Source organism: Mus caroli, unplaced genomic scaffold (genome assembly GCF_978045245.1).
Source record: "Mus caroli unplaced genomic scaffold, Mus_caroli_1 scaffold_12, whole genome shotgun sequence".
Taxonomy (NCBI): Eukaryota; Metazoa; Chordata; class Mammalia; order Rodentia; family Muridae; genus Mus; species Mus caroli.
Window position 1 is genome coordinate 75,530,059 of NW_028227267.1, and position 18,106 is coordinate 75,548,164.

At 46.9% G+C, this 18,106-nt stretch overlaps 1 protein-coding gene across 1 annotated transcript; it reads right to left on the minus strand.

The window, feature by feature from the left end:
- Window positions 1–4,521: 4,521 nt before the first annotated feature.
- Rgcc (regulator of cell cycle) lies at window positions 4,522–17,708 on the minus strand. The gene is made up of 5 exons (XM_021182070.3): window positions 17,126–17,708; window positions 16,397–16,582; window positions 7,463–7,570; window positions 6,021–6,083; window positions 4,522–4,891 (listed from the first exon to the last, which is right to left on the minus strand). Exons 1-5 carry the CDS (start codon window positions 17,172–17,174, stop codon window positions 4,884–4,886), a joined length of 414 nt encoding a protein of 137 aa, XP_021037729.2. The 5' UTR covers window positions 17,175–17,708; the 3' UTR covers window positions 4,522–4,883.
- Window positions 17,709–18,106: the final 398 nt, after the last annotated feature.

Sequence of the window (18,106 nt, forward strand, 5' to 3'; positions counted from 1 at the left end):
GTAACTGACTGTACCCCAAGGATCTGCCTGTCTTCACCTGCCCTGCACTGGAATTACAGGCATGCCACAGTGCCCAGCATCTTTGTGTGTGTTCTGGGTATACAACTTGAGTCTTGGTGCTCTTAAGGCAAGCACTTTACTGACATTTCTCTCCTGGCGCCTGATTTGTATTTTTTGTTTTGTTTTGAGATGGAGTCTCACTATGTAGCCCTTGAACTCGCCTATGTAGCCCACGTTCACCCTGCACCCAAGGTGATCATACCTCAGTTTCTGGGATCACAGTCATGAACTGCTATGCCCATATTGAAAGGTGAGGAGCGACTGTTTCTGAGCTGGGACCTGACTGGTTTCTTAGAAAGAACACCACAACTGCAAGCAACCGAAGGGGAAAAAAAAATATATTGGATTTCAACAAAATCAAAAACTGTCATCGCTTCAAGGCCAGAAACATGAAAATATAGCTCCACTGCTGAAGTCCTTCCGCTGCTGAAGTCCTTCCGCTGCTGAAGTCCTTCCGCTGCTGAAGTCCTTGCGCTGCTGAAGTCCTTCCGCAGCTGAAGTCCTTCCGCTGCTGAAGTCCTTCCGCTGCTGAAGTCCTTCCCTGGAGAGATGGAAACAAGGTATCACCCTGTTCCTAAAGGGCCATTAACAAACCAAGGTGCAGTTTCACAGTTCTACAAAGTTTACCAGGGGCAACCAATGTGTTTTTTAGGCCTACTTACAGAGCAATGAGTGAGAGGTTATGGGAAGGAGATAGGTGACCTTCAGGCAGCTGCACTGGAGGTTGGAACACAACCGGGAAGACAGCTTCCCCCTGGCTATGCCGATGAAGTCCCCTCCCTTGGTCATCTACCGGGAAAGCCCTGCCCCCTTAACTTAAGGTCATCTGCAAGTAGGAAGAACTGCATACAGCTAGTTGGGAGGTGGGGCGGTTGAGTACCAGGTGAGGGTTCCATGACCCTCCCCACCTCCGTTCAAGGAGAGAAGGGAAAAGGTCAACAGACCCAGCTGTGAGGGTCTTTTATAAGCAGATATCCTGAAGATGTGGCCAGAGAACCCTGTACAACAGGCCCACAAATAGAGTATTTTTCAAGTCACATATGTGGTAAGGAACCTGTATCCAGAATGCTCGGTCATTTTCTATAGCTCAACCCTGAAACAGAAGCCGGTAATCACATGAGAAGACTTCATTGATCAGACAGGAACTGCAAGACAAGTGAGACCGGACTCCTCAGTGGAGTGCCCTTCAGAGAGAGACACCATTGCGGTGGATGAGGGCATGGGGCAGTAGGAGGCCTCAACGACAGCTGGGAAAGTATCAAGATGTGGCTGCTTCCATGACACTCAACAGTTCCTCAAAAAGTTAGCACAGACCTTGACCTGACCCCATAATTCTAGTTCTGCTTCTATCAAGCAGAGGTAAGAGACCTCCAAATCCATGGTCATGGGTACTAAGGAGAGGTCTCACTAGGTCAGAAGTAGAAACCTAAATGCTATCCATTAACCAAGCAATGGGTATACACAGAAGGTGACCTATCCACGCGGTGGAATATTATTTCATTATTCAAAGGAATGACATATGGATTAACCTTGGAAATATGCTAACAGAGGAACATGTATAATTTCATATAATGTGTCTAAAGTAGACAAATTCACACAATGAGCAGCGATAATGGCTATAATATCTGTGGATATGCCAAGAGCCGCAAAACTAAAATTTCAGTGAATCATATCTCAAATTTTCTAAAAAAAAAAAAAAAAAAAATGTGGGGAGGGCAGTGAGATAGCTCGGTCAGCAAGAGGCTACACTAGCCTACTGACTTGAATTTAATCCTAGGAACCCATTCAAAGGTGGAGGGAAAGAACTACCTCACAAAGATGTATTCCCTCCTCCACACTTCCTCACACTGTGGCACATGTGTTCCTATCACACACACACAGACACAGAAGTTCTTTAAATTAAAAAAAGGAGAGAAAATGTTTACATCATACACAAAGCTTTCTCAGAAGACTGAGGAAAGAAAACAAAAGGTGTCTTTTCACAATACCCTAGAAAAGATCAAATCTTATTAGTTTTCCAACATGCGTTGCTAAGTGATTTTTACCACTGTCGAACATCATAGAAAGGTCTCAGCCCAAATCTGGCCAGCATATGTTGACCAAGTGTAACGTCTTCATACAATCAAGAAAATTGGTAACTGATGTGAGAAGCAGCTGGCAGTACAAAAGAGACTGTGTACAATTAAAAAAACAAAAACAAAAAAAAAAAAAACCTTGAATACCTAAAACCTGTGACCTCTAACCATGGAAAGAAGGTAATAACTGCATGAGCCAGTAAGTAGCGTGACTGTTACTGTCATGATCAAATCTTTTTTTTTTTTTTTTTTTTGGTTTTTCGAGACAGGGTTTCTCTGTATAGCCCTGGCTGTCCTGGAACTCACTCTGTAGACCAGGCTGGCCTCGAACTCAGAAATCCGCCTGCCTCTGCCTCCCTAGTGCTGGGATTAAAGGCGTGTGCCACCACGCCCGGCATGATCAAATCTTATGACTGTACGTGACACTATACATGACCCGAAGCACAGTAGATTTACACCAGCGTCACCACAAATATGTAACGCATCCCACTACAACACCATCATGGTGACTGTGATGTCATGAGGTGCTGGGAACACTTCCAGTTCTGTTGTAATCTCTAGGACTGTCATCAAATGTAGTCTGTCATGCACAGGAACTCAGGAAGGAAGACCACTCTGCACCATGTGACTATATGTATGGCCCTAGCTTGTTTTCTGTTGCTGCGATAAAATCATGACCAAAAGCAGTTTGGGGAGGAAAGGGATTTATGTGACTTCCGTATCCCGATTACTAAGGAAAACTCCTTACAGGAACTCAAGCCAGAGCAGAGGCAAAAAGGAAACCATGGAGAAATGCTGCTTACCCTCGGTGGCTCCCTCAGTTTGCTTTTTTTTTTTTTTTTTTTTTTTGGTTTTTCCAGACAGGGTTCCTCTGTATAGCCCTGGATGTCCTGGAACTCACTTTGTAGACCAGGCTGGTCTTGAACTCAGAAATCTGCCTGCCTCTGCCTCCCAAGTGCTGGGATTAAAGGCATGCACCACCATGCCTGGCTCGGTTTGCTTTCTTAAATTAGCTGCCAGGATCACCTGCACAGAGATAGCACTGCCCAGAATGGGCCAGACCCTCCCACATCAATCATCAATCAAACAAAAGCCGGGAAGATGTGCCCACAGGCCAGTCTGTAGGGCACGGTTCCTCAATGGAGGTTCCCTCTCCCAGGTAACTCAGGTTTACATAACCAGCCAGCACAAAGAATATAGGGATGGGTCCTTCATCAGCAGCACATATGCAAGACTGGACCTTACGGAGCTCAGCACAGTGCCTGGATGAGGATGGCACAGAAAGTCATGAACTGGTCCATGGTTTCCATCTTCCTCGGTGGTGTAGCCACTGAGACGCTGCTCTCCCTCGGGAATAAACAACCTCCCACCCACGCTCAGGCAAGAAACTCTAAATCAAACACTGGACCACACAAAAAGAAGACTTGAAAGCAGGAGGGTAGCCAGGCGTGGTGGCGCACGCCTTTAATCCCAGCACTCGGGAGGCAGAGGCCAGCCTGGTCTACAAAGTGAGTTCCAGGACAGCCAGGGCTATACAGAGAAACCCTGTCTCGAAAAACCAAAAAAAAAAAAAAAAAAAAAAGAAAGAAAAAGAAAGAAAGAAAGAAAGAAAGAAAGCAAGCAGGAGGGTGACTTGCTGAGCAGGGTCCAACAAGAGAGGAAGAGACTGAGGGAGGGATTTGTGGTGTATGTGTCAGTGACTAAAACATATTATATAAAGACATGAAAACTATCAAACAGTAAGAGAAAAAAATAAGTCAAAGGCTTTTAAAAAAAAAGATTTATTTCTTTTTATGTGTTTGAGTGTTTTGGTTTTGTTTTTTTTTTTTCCTGCACATCTGTCTGGGCGGCACATGTGTGTCTGCTGCTGTCTGAGGAAGTCAGAGGTTGTGTTAGATTCCCTGGAACTAGAGTTACAGATACGTTGTGAGCAACCTATAGTTGCTGAGAATTCTACCCGGGTCTTCTGGAAGAGCAACCAGTGCTCTTAACTACTCAGCCATAGCTCTGGGAAAAATATTTCTTTGAGATTTTATTTATTTTTTAATGTATGAGTGTTTGCCTAAGTGTCTGTGCATCACATGCATGCAGTACCAGAAGAAACCAGAAGGTGGCGTCATATCCCCTGGCACTGGAGGTTATGCCAGGTGTGAGTGCCATGTGGGTTCTGGGCATTGACCCCCAAATCCTCTAGAAGAGCCGCTAGTGCTATCAACCACTGAGGCTTCTCTCCACCCCCATAAAGAAATGGTTTTAAGAATGTAAGGAGTTGTAAGGAGTCTGTGTAAGCACAGCACACGGGATGCTCACTAGGGATCCAGGAGCCTGTCTCACTAGGAAACTACTGGGTGGAAATATACTGATGGAAATAAGGCAGCTTTCAAAGTACAGATCTCCGTTTAAATTTTATTTGTATACAAAAATATATTATGATGGGAAAGCTTATTATGACCTCCAACTATATATAAGTAATTACAAATATTTCCATAAAAGCATTTTAAATTATAGAAGAGCTATGTTTAAAGGAGTAAAAACACATTAGATAGATCCTCTGTTGAATATGCTGCAGGTAGGTAAACAAAGTCAGCTTCACTCTCCGAACTGCCCAGAGATGGGCCCAATGGCTAATGTTATAGTGAACCAAGAATGGCCAGGGGGCAGGAGCCTCAGCTCTGCCCTCTCCCGCAGCAGATTCTAGTAGCCAATTTGCCAGGTCCTCGGGGCCTTCTGGACCCCAAACTCCTTGCTTCACATACCTGAAAAGAGGACAAAGAATAAGTTATCCCCGCCAGAGGCTCACAGCTCGCATGCTTAACCACACCACATAGTCTCAGAGGAGCATCAGAAGCAAAGTTAATGGCAGGCTTCCCTGCAGCGCACGGCTGGCTAACTGGAAGGACTAGGGGGCCAGCTGCAATTTGCATAAAGTAGACAGGCGTGTTGCATGGACTGATTACAAATTGTGCTGCAATTAGAATAAGCTCTGTCAAAACAGGCCTACATCTTCTGATGTAGGATGTCGCAAAGGGGCCAATAAAACCATCAAGCAAATACAGAATGATAGGGTGCTAAGAACATGGCTAATTTTAAACAGATTATTCTAAAGTTAGCTATGGGGTCTAGCTTTTTAGATTTTTACCTATTTGACAAAGTAAAAACATAGAATATTTCTTGCAGAATTAAAAAAAAATCATTTTCACTAAGTAAGAAGCCAGAACACAAATTCTCCAAGGCTTAGCAAGTTCCCCATGAGAAATGCTGACACCAGCAACCCTGCAGGCTGGGGCTGGTCCTTCTGCCTCCTGCAACCTTGTCCTTCGAAGTAGGGCATGCAGAGAGTGTGGCAGTTCCTTCCTCTAACACAGGTCCCCACCACACCCCCACTGCAATTTTGATTTGATGTTTTCCATTTGGGGTCACACAAAATGGATAATGACAGTGAAATTCCCAAATGAGAAGTGCATAATGAATCGGGGCCGCTGGCGAGTTGACATGGGTCAGACCTCTCACCAGGCTCCTGTATCAAACCCGGGGAAATTACCCTGATCAGACCAGACCAGGCTGGCCGAAGGAAGGCATTTGTGACCAATCAGTCCTCTTCTCTCAGGACTGGACATCCTGTGTGGACCTCTTCTCAGCAAAGATCTCACCATTTTCTAATCAACATGTCATTGTGCCCTGCTGACCTGTTTGCACAGTTGGGAAACTTTTCTGCAGGCTTATCCTCCAAACTGCTTTCTGAGCCAATGAGGTCCTGTTGCTATACCTAGAGCAGCCTTATGGTGTAACTTCCTACCCCCAGGGCAAGCTGGGAAACATCATAGCACGTTATCAAAGGCGGGGCTCAGTGTTCTGCTATACTTTAAACACCCAGCGTGTACTCACTTGCTAAGGTTCTGTCCAGATCGGCGATGAAGTCTTCGAGCTCTTTAGTGTCACCTAATTTGGCTGCAAAACAGAAAAGAGTTCAGCTTCCCTCTCAAACACAGCTGATAGGGGACTTTCCCAGGGATTAGGAAAACCTGTTGTTTTCAGTGACCTCACGGGAGTGTGTCACGCACCAGACCTTAGTGTCTGCCCCACATTTACTTTCATTTTAGCAACTGACCTGGAGGCTAATCTGGGTGTTTCTCCTGTAGGTCTCTATCATCCTCACTCCTCACCCCACCCACCACCCCACCCACCTTCCTAACCTTGAAGACTGGTCTCTCAGTGTCATAAAAGTTGGGGGTGGGGAGGGATGACAAATTGTGCTGTTACTGGAAGACAATACTGCGATCCTCTGATTTGAAGTGAGTGTAAAACTACTGCTGTCTCCTGTCAATGTGGAACATGGACCAGGCGGTCTTACTTGACACATCCAGAGTAGCACAGACCTTGCTACATTGTGTCTAGACACTGCTGCCTGTGCAGCCAGAGGCAGACGCTTTCTGCACGTATTTTACTTTCTTCTGTATAATTCGTCATTCATGACTTCCTTGAAATGCATTGCTAAATATTGTTTTTAGTCACCCTAGCTGCCTACAACAGATGATCATTCTTGGCTTTCCAGTCCCCTCGCCACAAGGGCCTTTTCTCCTTCCGTAATCCCCACCTCTAGAGGATTAGGTAGCGGATCTGAGCAGTATTTAAGCCATCCTCTAGACTGCTCTCTCCCTGGAGTGCACAGACCCATTACAGATCGGAGACTGAACCACGGCCGAATCCCCCGTGGCTGCTAACTTTTGCGGTGGGAAGGGAATTTTAAAATATCTCTTTCAAGAAAGAGGGAAGTTCTACTTGAATGCCACGTGGAGACACGTAGTGGGATCGTCGCATTTCTTTAAGAGTTTGGCTCCATTTGTATTGTCTTTTGCAACTATTTTCAGCAAGTTCAACTTTCCTTGGAGGGGGTAGCTTCCTTTTGTTCTCAGCAGGGCGCCTGTCAATGTAACAGAACATTCAGGTCTCTAGCTGGTGAGACTTGGCCAGTTCCAAAAACTAAGCACCCATTCATGAAACTTAAACCCCTCTTTAGTCTGCTAAGACCTAAGCAGAGAGAGGGTGGAGCTGTTGCTTTGAATCATGTCCACTTATATATATATATGTGTGTGTGTGTGTGTATGTATGTGTGTGTGTTTTAAAAATATATATGTACATATGTATATGTATTTATATATACACATATATATGTATACATATTTGTAACATCTATATGTAGATGTTTTGATCTATATTAAAACAAATATATATTTGGTATGTATGAATGTATACATGTGGGGAAAGCCTAGTTGAGGATACGGGGTGGGGATAAAGGAGCAGAAAAGCAGTCTAGTTGGCGAGGTCACCTTTCCGAGGAGTGACAGCGGAGGGCAGGAGAGCTGGAGAGGAGTTGGTTGGAGAATTCAGCTTCTCATCACTGAAGGTGAAGCTGTCCCTGTACACTGAGTCTGCACCTTTAAGGAAGGAAGCCATAGTCATTAGGGGCTGTCCTTACCAGACCACACGCTTGCCAGTCTGTCTACAGAACCCAGCAGTTACTCTCCCGGGGAACCAGATGTTACAGATCGATATTTTAAAAAGCGGGCCAGTTCCCAAACTAGGCACTACATGATATTAGGCAGAGAAGTGTGTGTTTGTCCAGTCAAGTCCACTGTCAACCTTTGTTCCTTTAAAAAAAAAAAAAAAAAAAGGTGTGACTGATTGACAGGACTAGGCCTCTGCTGCACAGGAGTCTGCTGGCCAGATCCTGGCTGATAGGATGAAGGATGAAATATGACATAACCTAGTTGGTAGGGTGCTTGTCCAGAAGGCCTGATACCCTGGATTCAGTCCCCAGCACCATATACATTTGGCACAGTGGTGAAAGACTAGGAATTAGACGGACTCCCTGGTAGGCCGGACCGACGGGCAGAGGGGCCATGGTTAGTAACAAAGGTAGAGAGCTCTCAAGATGGCTGGCTTCTTCCTCAGCTTCCTGACTTGAAAGAAACACCTGGCAGTTTAAGCAAAAGGCCTTGCAGGCTTTCGTCTCCCACCCTCAGGCTCTCTGCTGATGGATTGGCTCAACAAGTTTGAGGCTGGATCAGGACAGATTACAAAACAGCTGTGGGCCAGTCAACCATCCTGTCCTCCTTCAAACTGACCAGCTTTAAATTAGGGGAGGGAAACTCTAGTCTTAAACAAACAAACAAACAAACAAACAACAACACACCACCTGGCTTCTGCTCTAGAGAGGGTCTTTTTCTGTGTGTCTGACACAAATCGGTGTTTCCTCACCCCCAATAGCCACCATTTTTTTTCAAGAGGTAATTCTGCTCCTGTTTGCAGTACTTGAGATTTCTCTGAGGTTCCTGCCGCCTTTTAATGCTTTAAGTGGTAGAGAAAACAAACCCGAGCAGGAGGCCCTGGACTGGATCAGTGGGGCACACCGGTCAGTCAGCGGCACGCTGATGATCCCAGCACTCTGGAGGTAGAAATAGGGGGATCGGAAAGTCAAGGTCATCCTTAGCTACATCCTGAGCTTAAGGCCAGCCTGACACTGGAAATACAGGAGGCTCTGTCAAAATAGGGGGGGGGGCAGGGGGAGCAGGGACTCATCAGTTAAGACCTAGCTGCTTTTCCAGAGGACCTAGGTTACATTCTCAATACCAACCTAGTAGCTCCCAACAATCTGTAACTACAGTTCTAGGGGTCTAATGCCCTTTTCTGGCCTCCTCAGGCACCACATATATACGGGCAAAACACTCATACAAGTCAAATTTAAACACTCAAAATATAGGCTACTTTTCATGAAAAATGTCCTCTTTCTTCTAAACACTTTTCGAATATAAGCACAATGTTGGGCCCCATATCGAATTAATGTCCTTTCTTTGCTCATGAGTCTTGAACACAGAGTTCCCAAGACTCTGCACTCCTGTACTGGAGTCAGAAACAAAGACTGTTTTTGTTCTTGTCTGTTCATCCATGACAGTCAAGGGACTTAGCGGCTCCTTCTATACTTATTCCCCAAATGTCAAAGCAGCAGTCGACGGAGTCCTTGCCAGGCCACGCTGCACCAGGGCCAGCTACTGCAAGCTCAAGGGTGATGAAAGAGACCATATTCTAGGCCTCAATTTACCCGCCAAGAAGGTAGAAAGGTGGCCTGGACAATCCTTCCAGGTCCTCCCAGATCTGAGATTCTAAGTCCTGCGGAGGAGGAAGCCAGCCCTGCTCTGAGGATGTAACAGAGGCTCAAAGACAGAGGTTAACGGAAGCAGGGTGTGGTCCCAGAGGTGGTGGTGAAGAAGCCAATTTTCTGGTTAAAATCGAAAGGAAAGGAAAGCAAAGCCAGCCGGGGCACTGCAGGCGCTCTGGAAAGGCCCTGAGGTGAGCAGCTGAGGAAGAGCCTGGCCAGGTCCCTGCTAGCCAGCCAGCCTGCCCGCCCGAGGCTCCTGCCCTTCAAGCCGGTTCCCTCCATTCAGGGAGAGGAAACACATCTTGCTCTAGTTCCACAAACACATTATGAACTCGTCTAAATTATTTCTTCATGTGCTCAGAATAAACGAAAATCAGGCTTCTGAAAGAAGTTTCTAGCCGTGTGGGAGTTGGGCTCTGTCCCCTAAAGGCTGCCACACCTCCCCAAGTTGTCTTGTTTGGTTGGCTGTTTCCTCTGTCTTCCAGCCACCTTCCTGTCATCTTTTCTGGCCTATATACCCACCTACCCCACTTTTCCAAACATCTCCAGAAGATCTTCATGAGTAGCCCTCATAATCTTTCCTTCCTTTAGGAGTTCTAGCCCAGATCACCTTAAAGGACCACAGTCATTTTTCAGGGCTTTGATGACAGGAACCCATACTGAGATTTTCCACATTGAACCTTAAACCCAGGTCTCCCCTCTAAAATTGTTATAACTCGCTCCCACCTCCCACTCCTCAGAAAGCTGGTCCTTGAAGTGTGAGACCAACTGTGTTTTGGCAACACCAAGAACACCACGATCCCTCCCACTGCGACTACCCTGAGAAGTATAATCACTTCTGGTCTACAGGTCTGGCCTCAGCCCTACTTCCCAAGTGTACTTGACAATGGGATACTTTGTGCCCTCCTAGTAATATCTCTTAGGATGTTGGAACTCTCTAGAATTTGACTTGGAAGCTCTTCTGCTTGGTTTTTTTCCCCCCTAGCTGAGTCCTCCTATACAACAGCATCAATGACAGCAACCCTATCCCCTGCACATAGGAAAGTGCACCACGCATATCCGTTGCAGATCCCTGGAAAAGCATCACTGTTATCTCTGTAATAACCAGGGGGAATCACCACAGATACAGACTGAGAAACATATGAAGAGAAGATAGAATCGTCTTTGGTGGCAAGAAAGCCGCAGAGAGACCCAAGGGAAGCAGGCTATATAAGCCAGGAGGGAATACCAAGTCCCTTGCCACCTTATTATCCTTGTCTCTTAAAGACATCCAAGAACATCTTTCCATCCTTAGACCAGAGTTCCAGCTCTGAGACTCACTACACTTTACCCAGAGTGTAAAGGCCACCCTGCTCCTTGCTCTCTATCTCTCAGAACAGATGGCACTTAAGAGCCACCTTCAATACCACACCTCATTCCACCCCTCCCTGCAGACGCCACAGTCCTCGCCCTAGCTTTGAACTTCATTTCTGTTCAGCTCCAAATCTCCAGAAATTTCACATCCACATATAATCAGGCTGGTTCATCTTCTAAACCATGGCTGTTTAAAGAAGCACTAACCTCAACAGGGGGAAAGGTCATTACAAAAGAGAATCACAAAAGAGTGAAGAACTCCCTCGGAGGAGTAAGGGACACCTCACCCCAGACAGCATGAAGCGACTGTGGGGAAGAAGCCAAGTCTCCTGGCTTGCCTTTGATCCTTTAAAATCTAGTCCATATGATAAATTCCTTAGCCCACAGATTTCCCTCAAGGTCAGGAAAATAAAGGCAGACTCTGGTTTGGACATGACAAATCAATTCAGTTGTAAGCCAGACTGATCTATGGTTGCCTCATTGCTGAGGTACTCACACTGCTCTCATAATGAGGGAGGAAGAGGGGTTAAAATACAGCATCTATATCTATATAACATACACATACAGAGGCAGGGCAAGCATAGCCTGTACTCACTTCCCTTCTTCCTGACCCCACCTCATGCACACTCGCGCACACGCATACACACACACGCACACACACACACACACCACACACTGTCTCACATCCTTGTCAGCTCATCACCTCACCATGGTTCTACCTGCTTTCCATGTCTTCACAGACCTTAGGCCAACTCCAGGCTTCACTTTGTTCCACCCCTAAGGACCTGAAGCTATGTCGCTGTAGAGAGGGTGAGGAGCAGAGCCCATGTGAAAAGCAATAACAACCTACAAAGAATTCTGTGTAGGATGCAGTGGCTTCATAATGACTTGATTTTCGAGTTCCTAGCAAAACGGAGACCAGCAGGTCCAGGAAGGAAGCCATCATCACTGAGGAGAGGACGAACCAAGACTCTGAACCCTGGCTTCCCGCTATTTTCAGATTATAGCATTTGTTTTTAAAAGGTTCTCTTCGGAGGTAATTCACGGAGAACATACCCACGACACAGAGATACCCAGACCCTGAGCATCTTTGCCTGCATGAACAGAATCGCATGCTAGAGGTTATGGCAGATGGATAGGTGAGGCAGGCTCAGCCTCTGGCTGAGTTCACTCCCTTAGAGCTCTTGCAAAAATAATATTCAGCCAGTCTGATAAAATGACAGCGGTGTGCCTCTGGCTGATAGCACAGACATGTATTGCTGTCCCACCCTGCTATCTAGTGTTGTCATGATCAAGGGGCCCAACGATGATCTGAGGAACCTTTAAATGTGGTAAGGTAGACCTTAAGGCGTCTACTTCAGACTGCCTTGAAAGCCCACCTCACCAGAATCAAATCCCCATTACAAACATCCTTTAAATTCCTGATCCATTTAATGTATTGAAATCTCAGATTCTGGGACTGGGTCTCCTTAGAGACCATCAAAAAATAAATAAACAAAAGCATATTATATATACACAACCCCTAGCTTTAGGTATGCCCATCAAGTATGAGAAATTCCATAGTACAAACAGAAACTTTTTTTTTGTTTTTTATTTTTTTTTTAAAAAAAAGGCATAGACTTTTTTTTTTTGGTTTGGGGGTTGGGAGAAAGGTAATTTAGGGTTAGAACGAACACATGCTACCCTGAAGAAAAGTAAAACCACAGACAGCGAGCCTTGCCCAGAGTGCCTGCAAATATAGAACAGTCCACACATCTGCAGCAAGGGAACTACAGTAATTAACCAAGAAAAAGGAAGCCCTGAGTCTGTGGCGCTGGTTCCATGGGGAATGGCAGGCATGAGGGAGGGTCTTTCTTCTCCTCCAATTCTAAATTCTGACAGCTTCAGTGAAGCATGGCACAGTGCCAAAGAATCCTGGGTCTCTGTTTGATCATTGTGCCCCCCCCCCCACTATCCTCTGGAATGGCCCTGACCCTCTAAGATAGTATACCAGATATCAGAGAATACGATCTGTCACTCACTCCTAATGTGGTACCAGGTATCTGGAGGGCTCCTACACCTCACACCTTGCCAGGTTTCAACTCCCGACTCCTCAGCTCCATTAGCCACTGGCTTGGTAACTGTCATGCTGGTTTCCAGGATCCCTAAGGTCTCCTCTTTCAGAGCCAGACCAGCATATTCTAAACATAAGTAGATGTTCTAAATCTTGCTATGCTAAAGCACCCAGTCCCTATTCTCCCCAAATATCTACAATCTTATCATAGCTACGGCATGGACAGTAGACCTCAGACCTTTCCTATTAAACAGCAGCACACAGTCCTCTCACAGGATGACTTACGTGAAACCCTAGTATATAAGAATCACACCTCAGCTTCCTCTTTAAAGGCATAAGTCAGTATAATAAACCATTTACGAAGTCAACCAGTAGAAGCATACAATAAATACATGGGATAAAATTTGGGATAGAATGGGTGAAAACTTTATTTAACCTACTTAAAGATTACTTTCAAAGCTTATATATATATATGTGTGTGTGTGTGTATATGTATATATATAGGTAGATAGATATAGATATAGATATAGATATACTGAACAAGAGTGAGGCACGGTGGCACACAACTTTAATCCCATCATTTGGATCTCGGTGAGTCTGAGGCCAGCCTGGTTTATATAGTGAGTTCCAGGATAGCCAGAGAGAGCTACATAGTAAGACCCTGGCTTGAAATAACATAAATAAATAAATAAATAAATAAACCCAAAGATGTTCAACTTCTACAGCACCCCAAAGGCTCAACAAACCTGAAGACCACTTTTCTAGCTCCCATCTGCACTGCTCTTTTACTGAGACTTAAAACTGTTCCTAACAGAGTGCTATGGGAAAGGCACAGCCCTTTTAAAAATCCACTTTCCCTTATCCCCAGTGTGAATGTGTGTGTCTTGTCTATGCATTTGAGAATGGTGCCCTGAGAGGCCAAAGGTGTCAGATCCCTCGGAGCTAGAGTTCCAGGCAGTGCAGTTGTGAGCTGTCAACATGGGTGTTCAGAAACGAAGTCTGGTCCTTTTGGAAAGCAATACCTGTCCTTTACCTCTGAGTCATCACTCCAGTCCTGCAACCTGCTTTTGGTTTTGGTTTTTGGCTTTTTTTTTTAAATGGGGGGGGGGGTAAGTATTTTTCAAAAATGAGGAGGAATATTCATCACCTAGGTCCACAGACCTTTGATCCTGAAAGCCTTGAAAAGGACCTGCAATACCACGTATAAAAAGATACATGATCTGAGCTTGAGGGAACGCTGGGCTACTCAAGTTCTGGCTCACATGCTAGGCAACCCTTCGTGAAGACAGAACAAAACTAATGAAGATAAAAGTGCCTAACTTGTAAGACTGTGGTAAAGATTTTGTGTGATAACATTGGAAGACCAGCCAGAGATGGCTGATAACAAGAGCTATCACGTTACAATCAGAGCAACCCCAGTGAGGGCTTGCTAAAAGTAAGCTAGCTGCCACCACCACCATGACAAGCCTGATTGGCCCTCTCAGGAGGCTAAGTTTCAGTAGGCTGCACCTCTCCCAGACATCCACTTCCACCAGACAGGCGAGTATTAGGAATGTCTGCACTCCATTCCTGGAGACAATTAAGGCAGACATATTATGTGTCCTTAAGAAAGCATGACTTAGATGCACACAAAATCCACCAAGATGATTTCTAAGCATGCAGGGAACAAACCACATTGAAGGCAAAGACCAAGGTCATCTGTGCTTTCTTAGATCCTCCCTGTTACTCTCCAACCACCACAGAAAGAAAGCTTAAGTTAACCACAAAGGCAGAAAACAAAATGCACAGAGATATGCCTAAGAAAACAAATTCTATCAATCTTCTCTCCAACTGATAAGAAACGGTAGCGAATTCTCTTTTTAAAACTCCTAAAAACACGCCCTGGATCTGAAACCCCTCCTGGCAGAACTGGTGGGTGCTGGTCGACATCACTGCACAAATCCAGACACTAATCTAGACTGAGGCTGGGGCTTAGCAAGGAGCTGTCCTTGATTGCAGAGCATCGGGGACAGACCTAGCCTTCTCTTCTGTGGAGAAGAGAATTTATACACAATGAAAAATTTGTTCCTTGTCCCAGTGGAAAGAAATATATTCAAGTTACACCACAGCTATGGAGACAAATTTCCAGCGTCAGGCTTCACTTGACTGCTGAGAATAAGTGACCAGGTCATTGGCATCAAGACACAAAAGTTCTAAATGGAAATGAACAGCTCACCAGCCCTCTTCCCTCCCCCTTCACCTCCTAAGTCACGTGGTGATCTGTGTAGGTGGCTAAGGAAAATCAAACCAGAGCTTGGGTTTCAGATTCAAATCCTGACCAGGATGTCAAACATCATCCCTTCTCAGGAGGACAGCTCAGGCTCAGAATCTTCACCCAGTAACAAAGGAAAATGTTTCTAGATTTCAAAACAGCAATGTGACTTTTACTCCCAGAATTGGGGACAGCACAATTGGTGATGTCTGAGCCTGTATCTAGGGACTAAGGGCACAAGAACAAACAGAATTTAAAGTTCACATTGAAAAACAGTGAATAAGCCAAGATTTGAAAACAATTATATAATAATAAATAAAAGGTCACCAAAGTCACTGTTCTTGCAGGTCACTTGAGTTACTGAAAACTCTCTCTCTCTCTCTCTCTCTCTCTTTCTCTCTCTCTCTCTCTCCCTTCTCTCTCTCCCTCTCTCTCCAGAGGCAATGTGGAAAAGTTTACTAGGATGACCTTCTGTGGGTAACCTGGAGGGTGGGCGTGCCTGAAACCCTGTACTTGAACTCAGCAGCCCAGCGGGAGACTGTTTCAAAAGTGCCTGGAGTGGCGAAAGAGCCTGGGAGCTAGGCAGAAAGTGAACGAAGTTATTTCAAGCATTCCAAAAACAGCAGCTTATGAAACCATTTTGGTTTCACAAATGTTTCCTTCTTGTGCTCACTCGTGTCCTCATGTCCCCCAACACCCATTCTGGAAAAGGAAAGGGAGGGTGCTGTTGGTCTAGTGTTTGCCTAGCGTGCAAGAAGCCCTAGGTCTGACCCCCAGCATTGCCTAAAAAATGATGTGCCTAAATGTGGTGGCATTGCGCTGTCACCCCAGCACCCTGAAGCCCGAGGAAAGAGGATCAGAGAGGTTCGAGGTCACCCGCAGCTACATAGATCACCTTGGGAGAGTCTCGAAAGAAAGAAAGAAAGAAAGAAAGAAAGAAAGGAAGGAAGGAAGGAAGGAAGGAAGGAAGGAAGGAAGGAAGGAAGGAAGGAAGAAAGAAAGAAAGAAAGAAAGAAAGAAAGAAAGAAAGAAAGAAAGAAAGAAAGAAAGAAAGAAAGAAAGAAAGAAAGAAAGAAAGAAAGAAGAGGGAAGAGTGGGGAGAAAGGCGGGAAAAGGTTGGAAGGCCTGGCTGGACTGCCAGGAGTTCTGGCTGACTGCACAAACCCTCAGGCCTCGTGATACACACCTGCCGTGACAGGTAGACCCACAGCTCTTTAAGAGCCACCCACCCACCTCGTACCTCTCTCCCCAAGAACGCCTTAATGACCCCCGCACATCTGGGCTAAAGACTCAGAAAGTCAACTCTTCAGGCATCTCAGAGCCGTGCAGATCCCCGGGTCTGAGTTTCCCCCAGACGTCCTGCCTCAGTTTAAAGATAACCCAGGTGACTCTAGAGCTTTTGGAAGCCTGAGTCTGAGGATTACTGACTTCAACAGGGCTTCACTTACTCTCCGAGTCGCTGAAGCCGCTGCTGTCGCTGACGCTGGCGCTGCTGCGCCGCTTCATGCGCTCCAGGTGCTCCTCATAGTGGAAGTGGCGCTCGTGGAAGGGCGACGCGAAGTCGGCCAGCACCGCGTCGAACTCGCACAGCACGTCGGTCAGGTCGGCAGCGGCCGCGGAGTCCATGGCCGGGGCTAGGGGAGGGAGGGCACAGAGGGCATCTGGAGGGGCGGCCAGCGTTCCCTAGAACGGCTAACTCCACTCTGCCTTTGCCAGTGACAGCCACGCAGTCAGTTACTCCGTAACCTCCCAACCACCCTCTAAAGCGCCTGTCACCAGACACGGACGAGAAGAAGCCTCCGTGGGTGGAGCTGAAAGTCTGCAAGTCACCTAGCCCACCCCACGCGCTTTCCTACTGTTGCCCACGCTCGCTCCCTGGAGCGCGTGGCGGCGGGAAGTCTGAGTCAGGAGGCACCCGTTACGTGTCAGACTCCGGTTCCTTGTCCCGCGTGGAAAACCAAACTAAACCTGCATCGGACGAGCGATCCGGGGACGGGATGCCAGGGTGATGGAGGACAGAAGGGTGGGCAGTGGAAGAAGACCTTAGCGACCTCTCTACCTGCAGGCTCCAGCTTTCAGGGGCCCCGGAGCTGAGAGTGTAGCTTAGCGTGGACGCAGTCCCTGGCTTCGATCCCGGGGCGCAGAGGTGGAGAGGGCACCCCCAAATAGGCACTCACCTGCGGCCGCGACCGCCGCGGGACTGCTCTGCGCCGAGGGTGGCTTCATGGAGAAGTTGCTCAGTGACACGGGTATCAGAGATGCTGCGAGGTGTTGGCCCTAGTGGCTGCCTGCCTGCACTGCGGTCTGCTCCGGTGCTTCTGCCTTGCTCCTTGCCGAGCCTGAGCGCTAACTACTCGCCTGCGCCGCCACCCGCCGGCTACTCCGTCTTATAGCTACGGGCAGGGGCGGGGCGGGGCGGGGCAGCTGAGTAAGTCCCAGACGACCTAGGGGACGCCCCTGTCTCCCCACCCCCTACTCCCGGCACCGCCCTAGCCACGCGCTGGCCTCTGAAGAACCGCAGTGACGGGTGTCGCCGGAGCCCAGGATACCGCCCCAAATATTTACCCGCCGCTTTCTCTACCACCCTGACAACCCGACCCAAAGAAGTGTCTTTACGGGCATCAGAGTTCTCCAAGAGTTTACCCTGTTTCCCGCCTTCTGGCTGAGCCTCCTTGAGCCTCATCTATGAAATGGAACTGCACATGCAGAGAAATCTCCTTGTTTGCTGCAAAAATAAAGGAACCAAGGGCCTCAGTAGCCTCTGTGAAGAACCAGTCCTCCATCTGATTTTTCTCAAGGAATTTATAAGATTGTGCGTGGACAGAGTGGACAGCTGAGGGCAGTGGGTTGAGGTGAATGCAGACTTCAACTGAGATGATCTCTGAGCGCAGAGTACCACATGGCCAGATGCATTCTGGTATAGGGTCCGTATGATTGAGCATCCATCCTTAGCACAGCCCAGTAGAATTCCTGCCTCAGGTGACCAACTGCCCTTTGCCCCAGGTAGTTATTAAACGTAAAATAAGAGGCCTGCTGGTGGCCTGTGCCTATAGTCCCAGCCCTAAGGAGGATGGTAGAAGGGGGTCTAGGCAAGAGAGTGGAGATTTTAGGACTACTGCGTGAAAAGAAAAGAAAAAGAAAAAGAAACTACATAGTAC

Excerpts from the sequence above, each read along its gene's own strand:
- Rgcc (XM_021182070.3), bottom strand. The coding sequence starts at position 17,174 with ATGAAGCCACCCTCGGCGCAGAGCAGTCCCGCGGCGGTCGCGGCCGCA. Across the intron at positions 7,571-16,396 it reads CGGCTTCAGCGACTCGGAGA|GTGCAGACTCAGTGTACAGG; the intron begins GTAAGTGAAGCC and ends CCTTCCTTAAAG. Across the intron at positions 6,084-7,462 it reads CGCTGTCACTCCTCGGAAAG|CCAAATTAGGTGACACTAAA; the intron begins GTGACCTCGCCA and ends TCTGTTTTGCAG.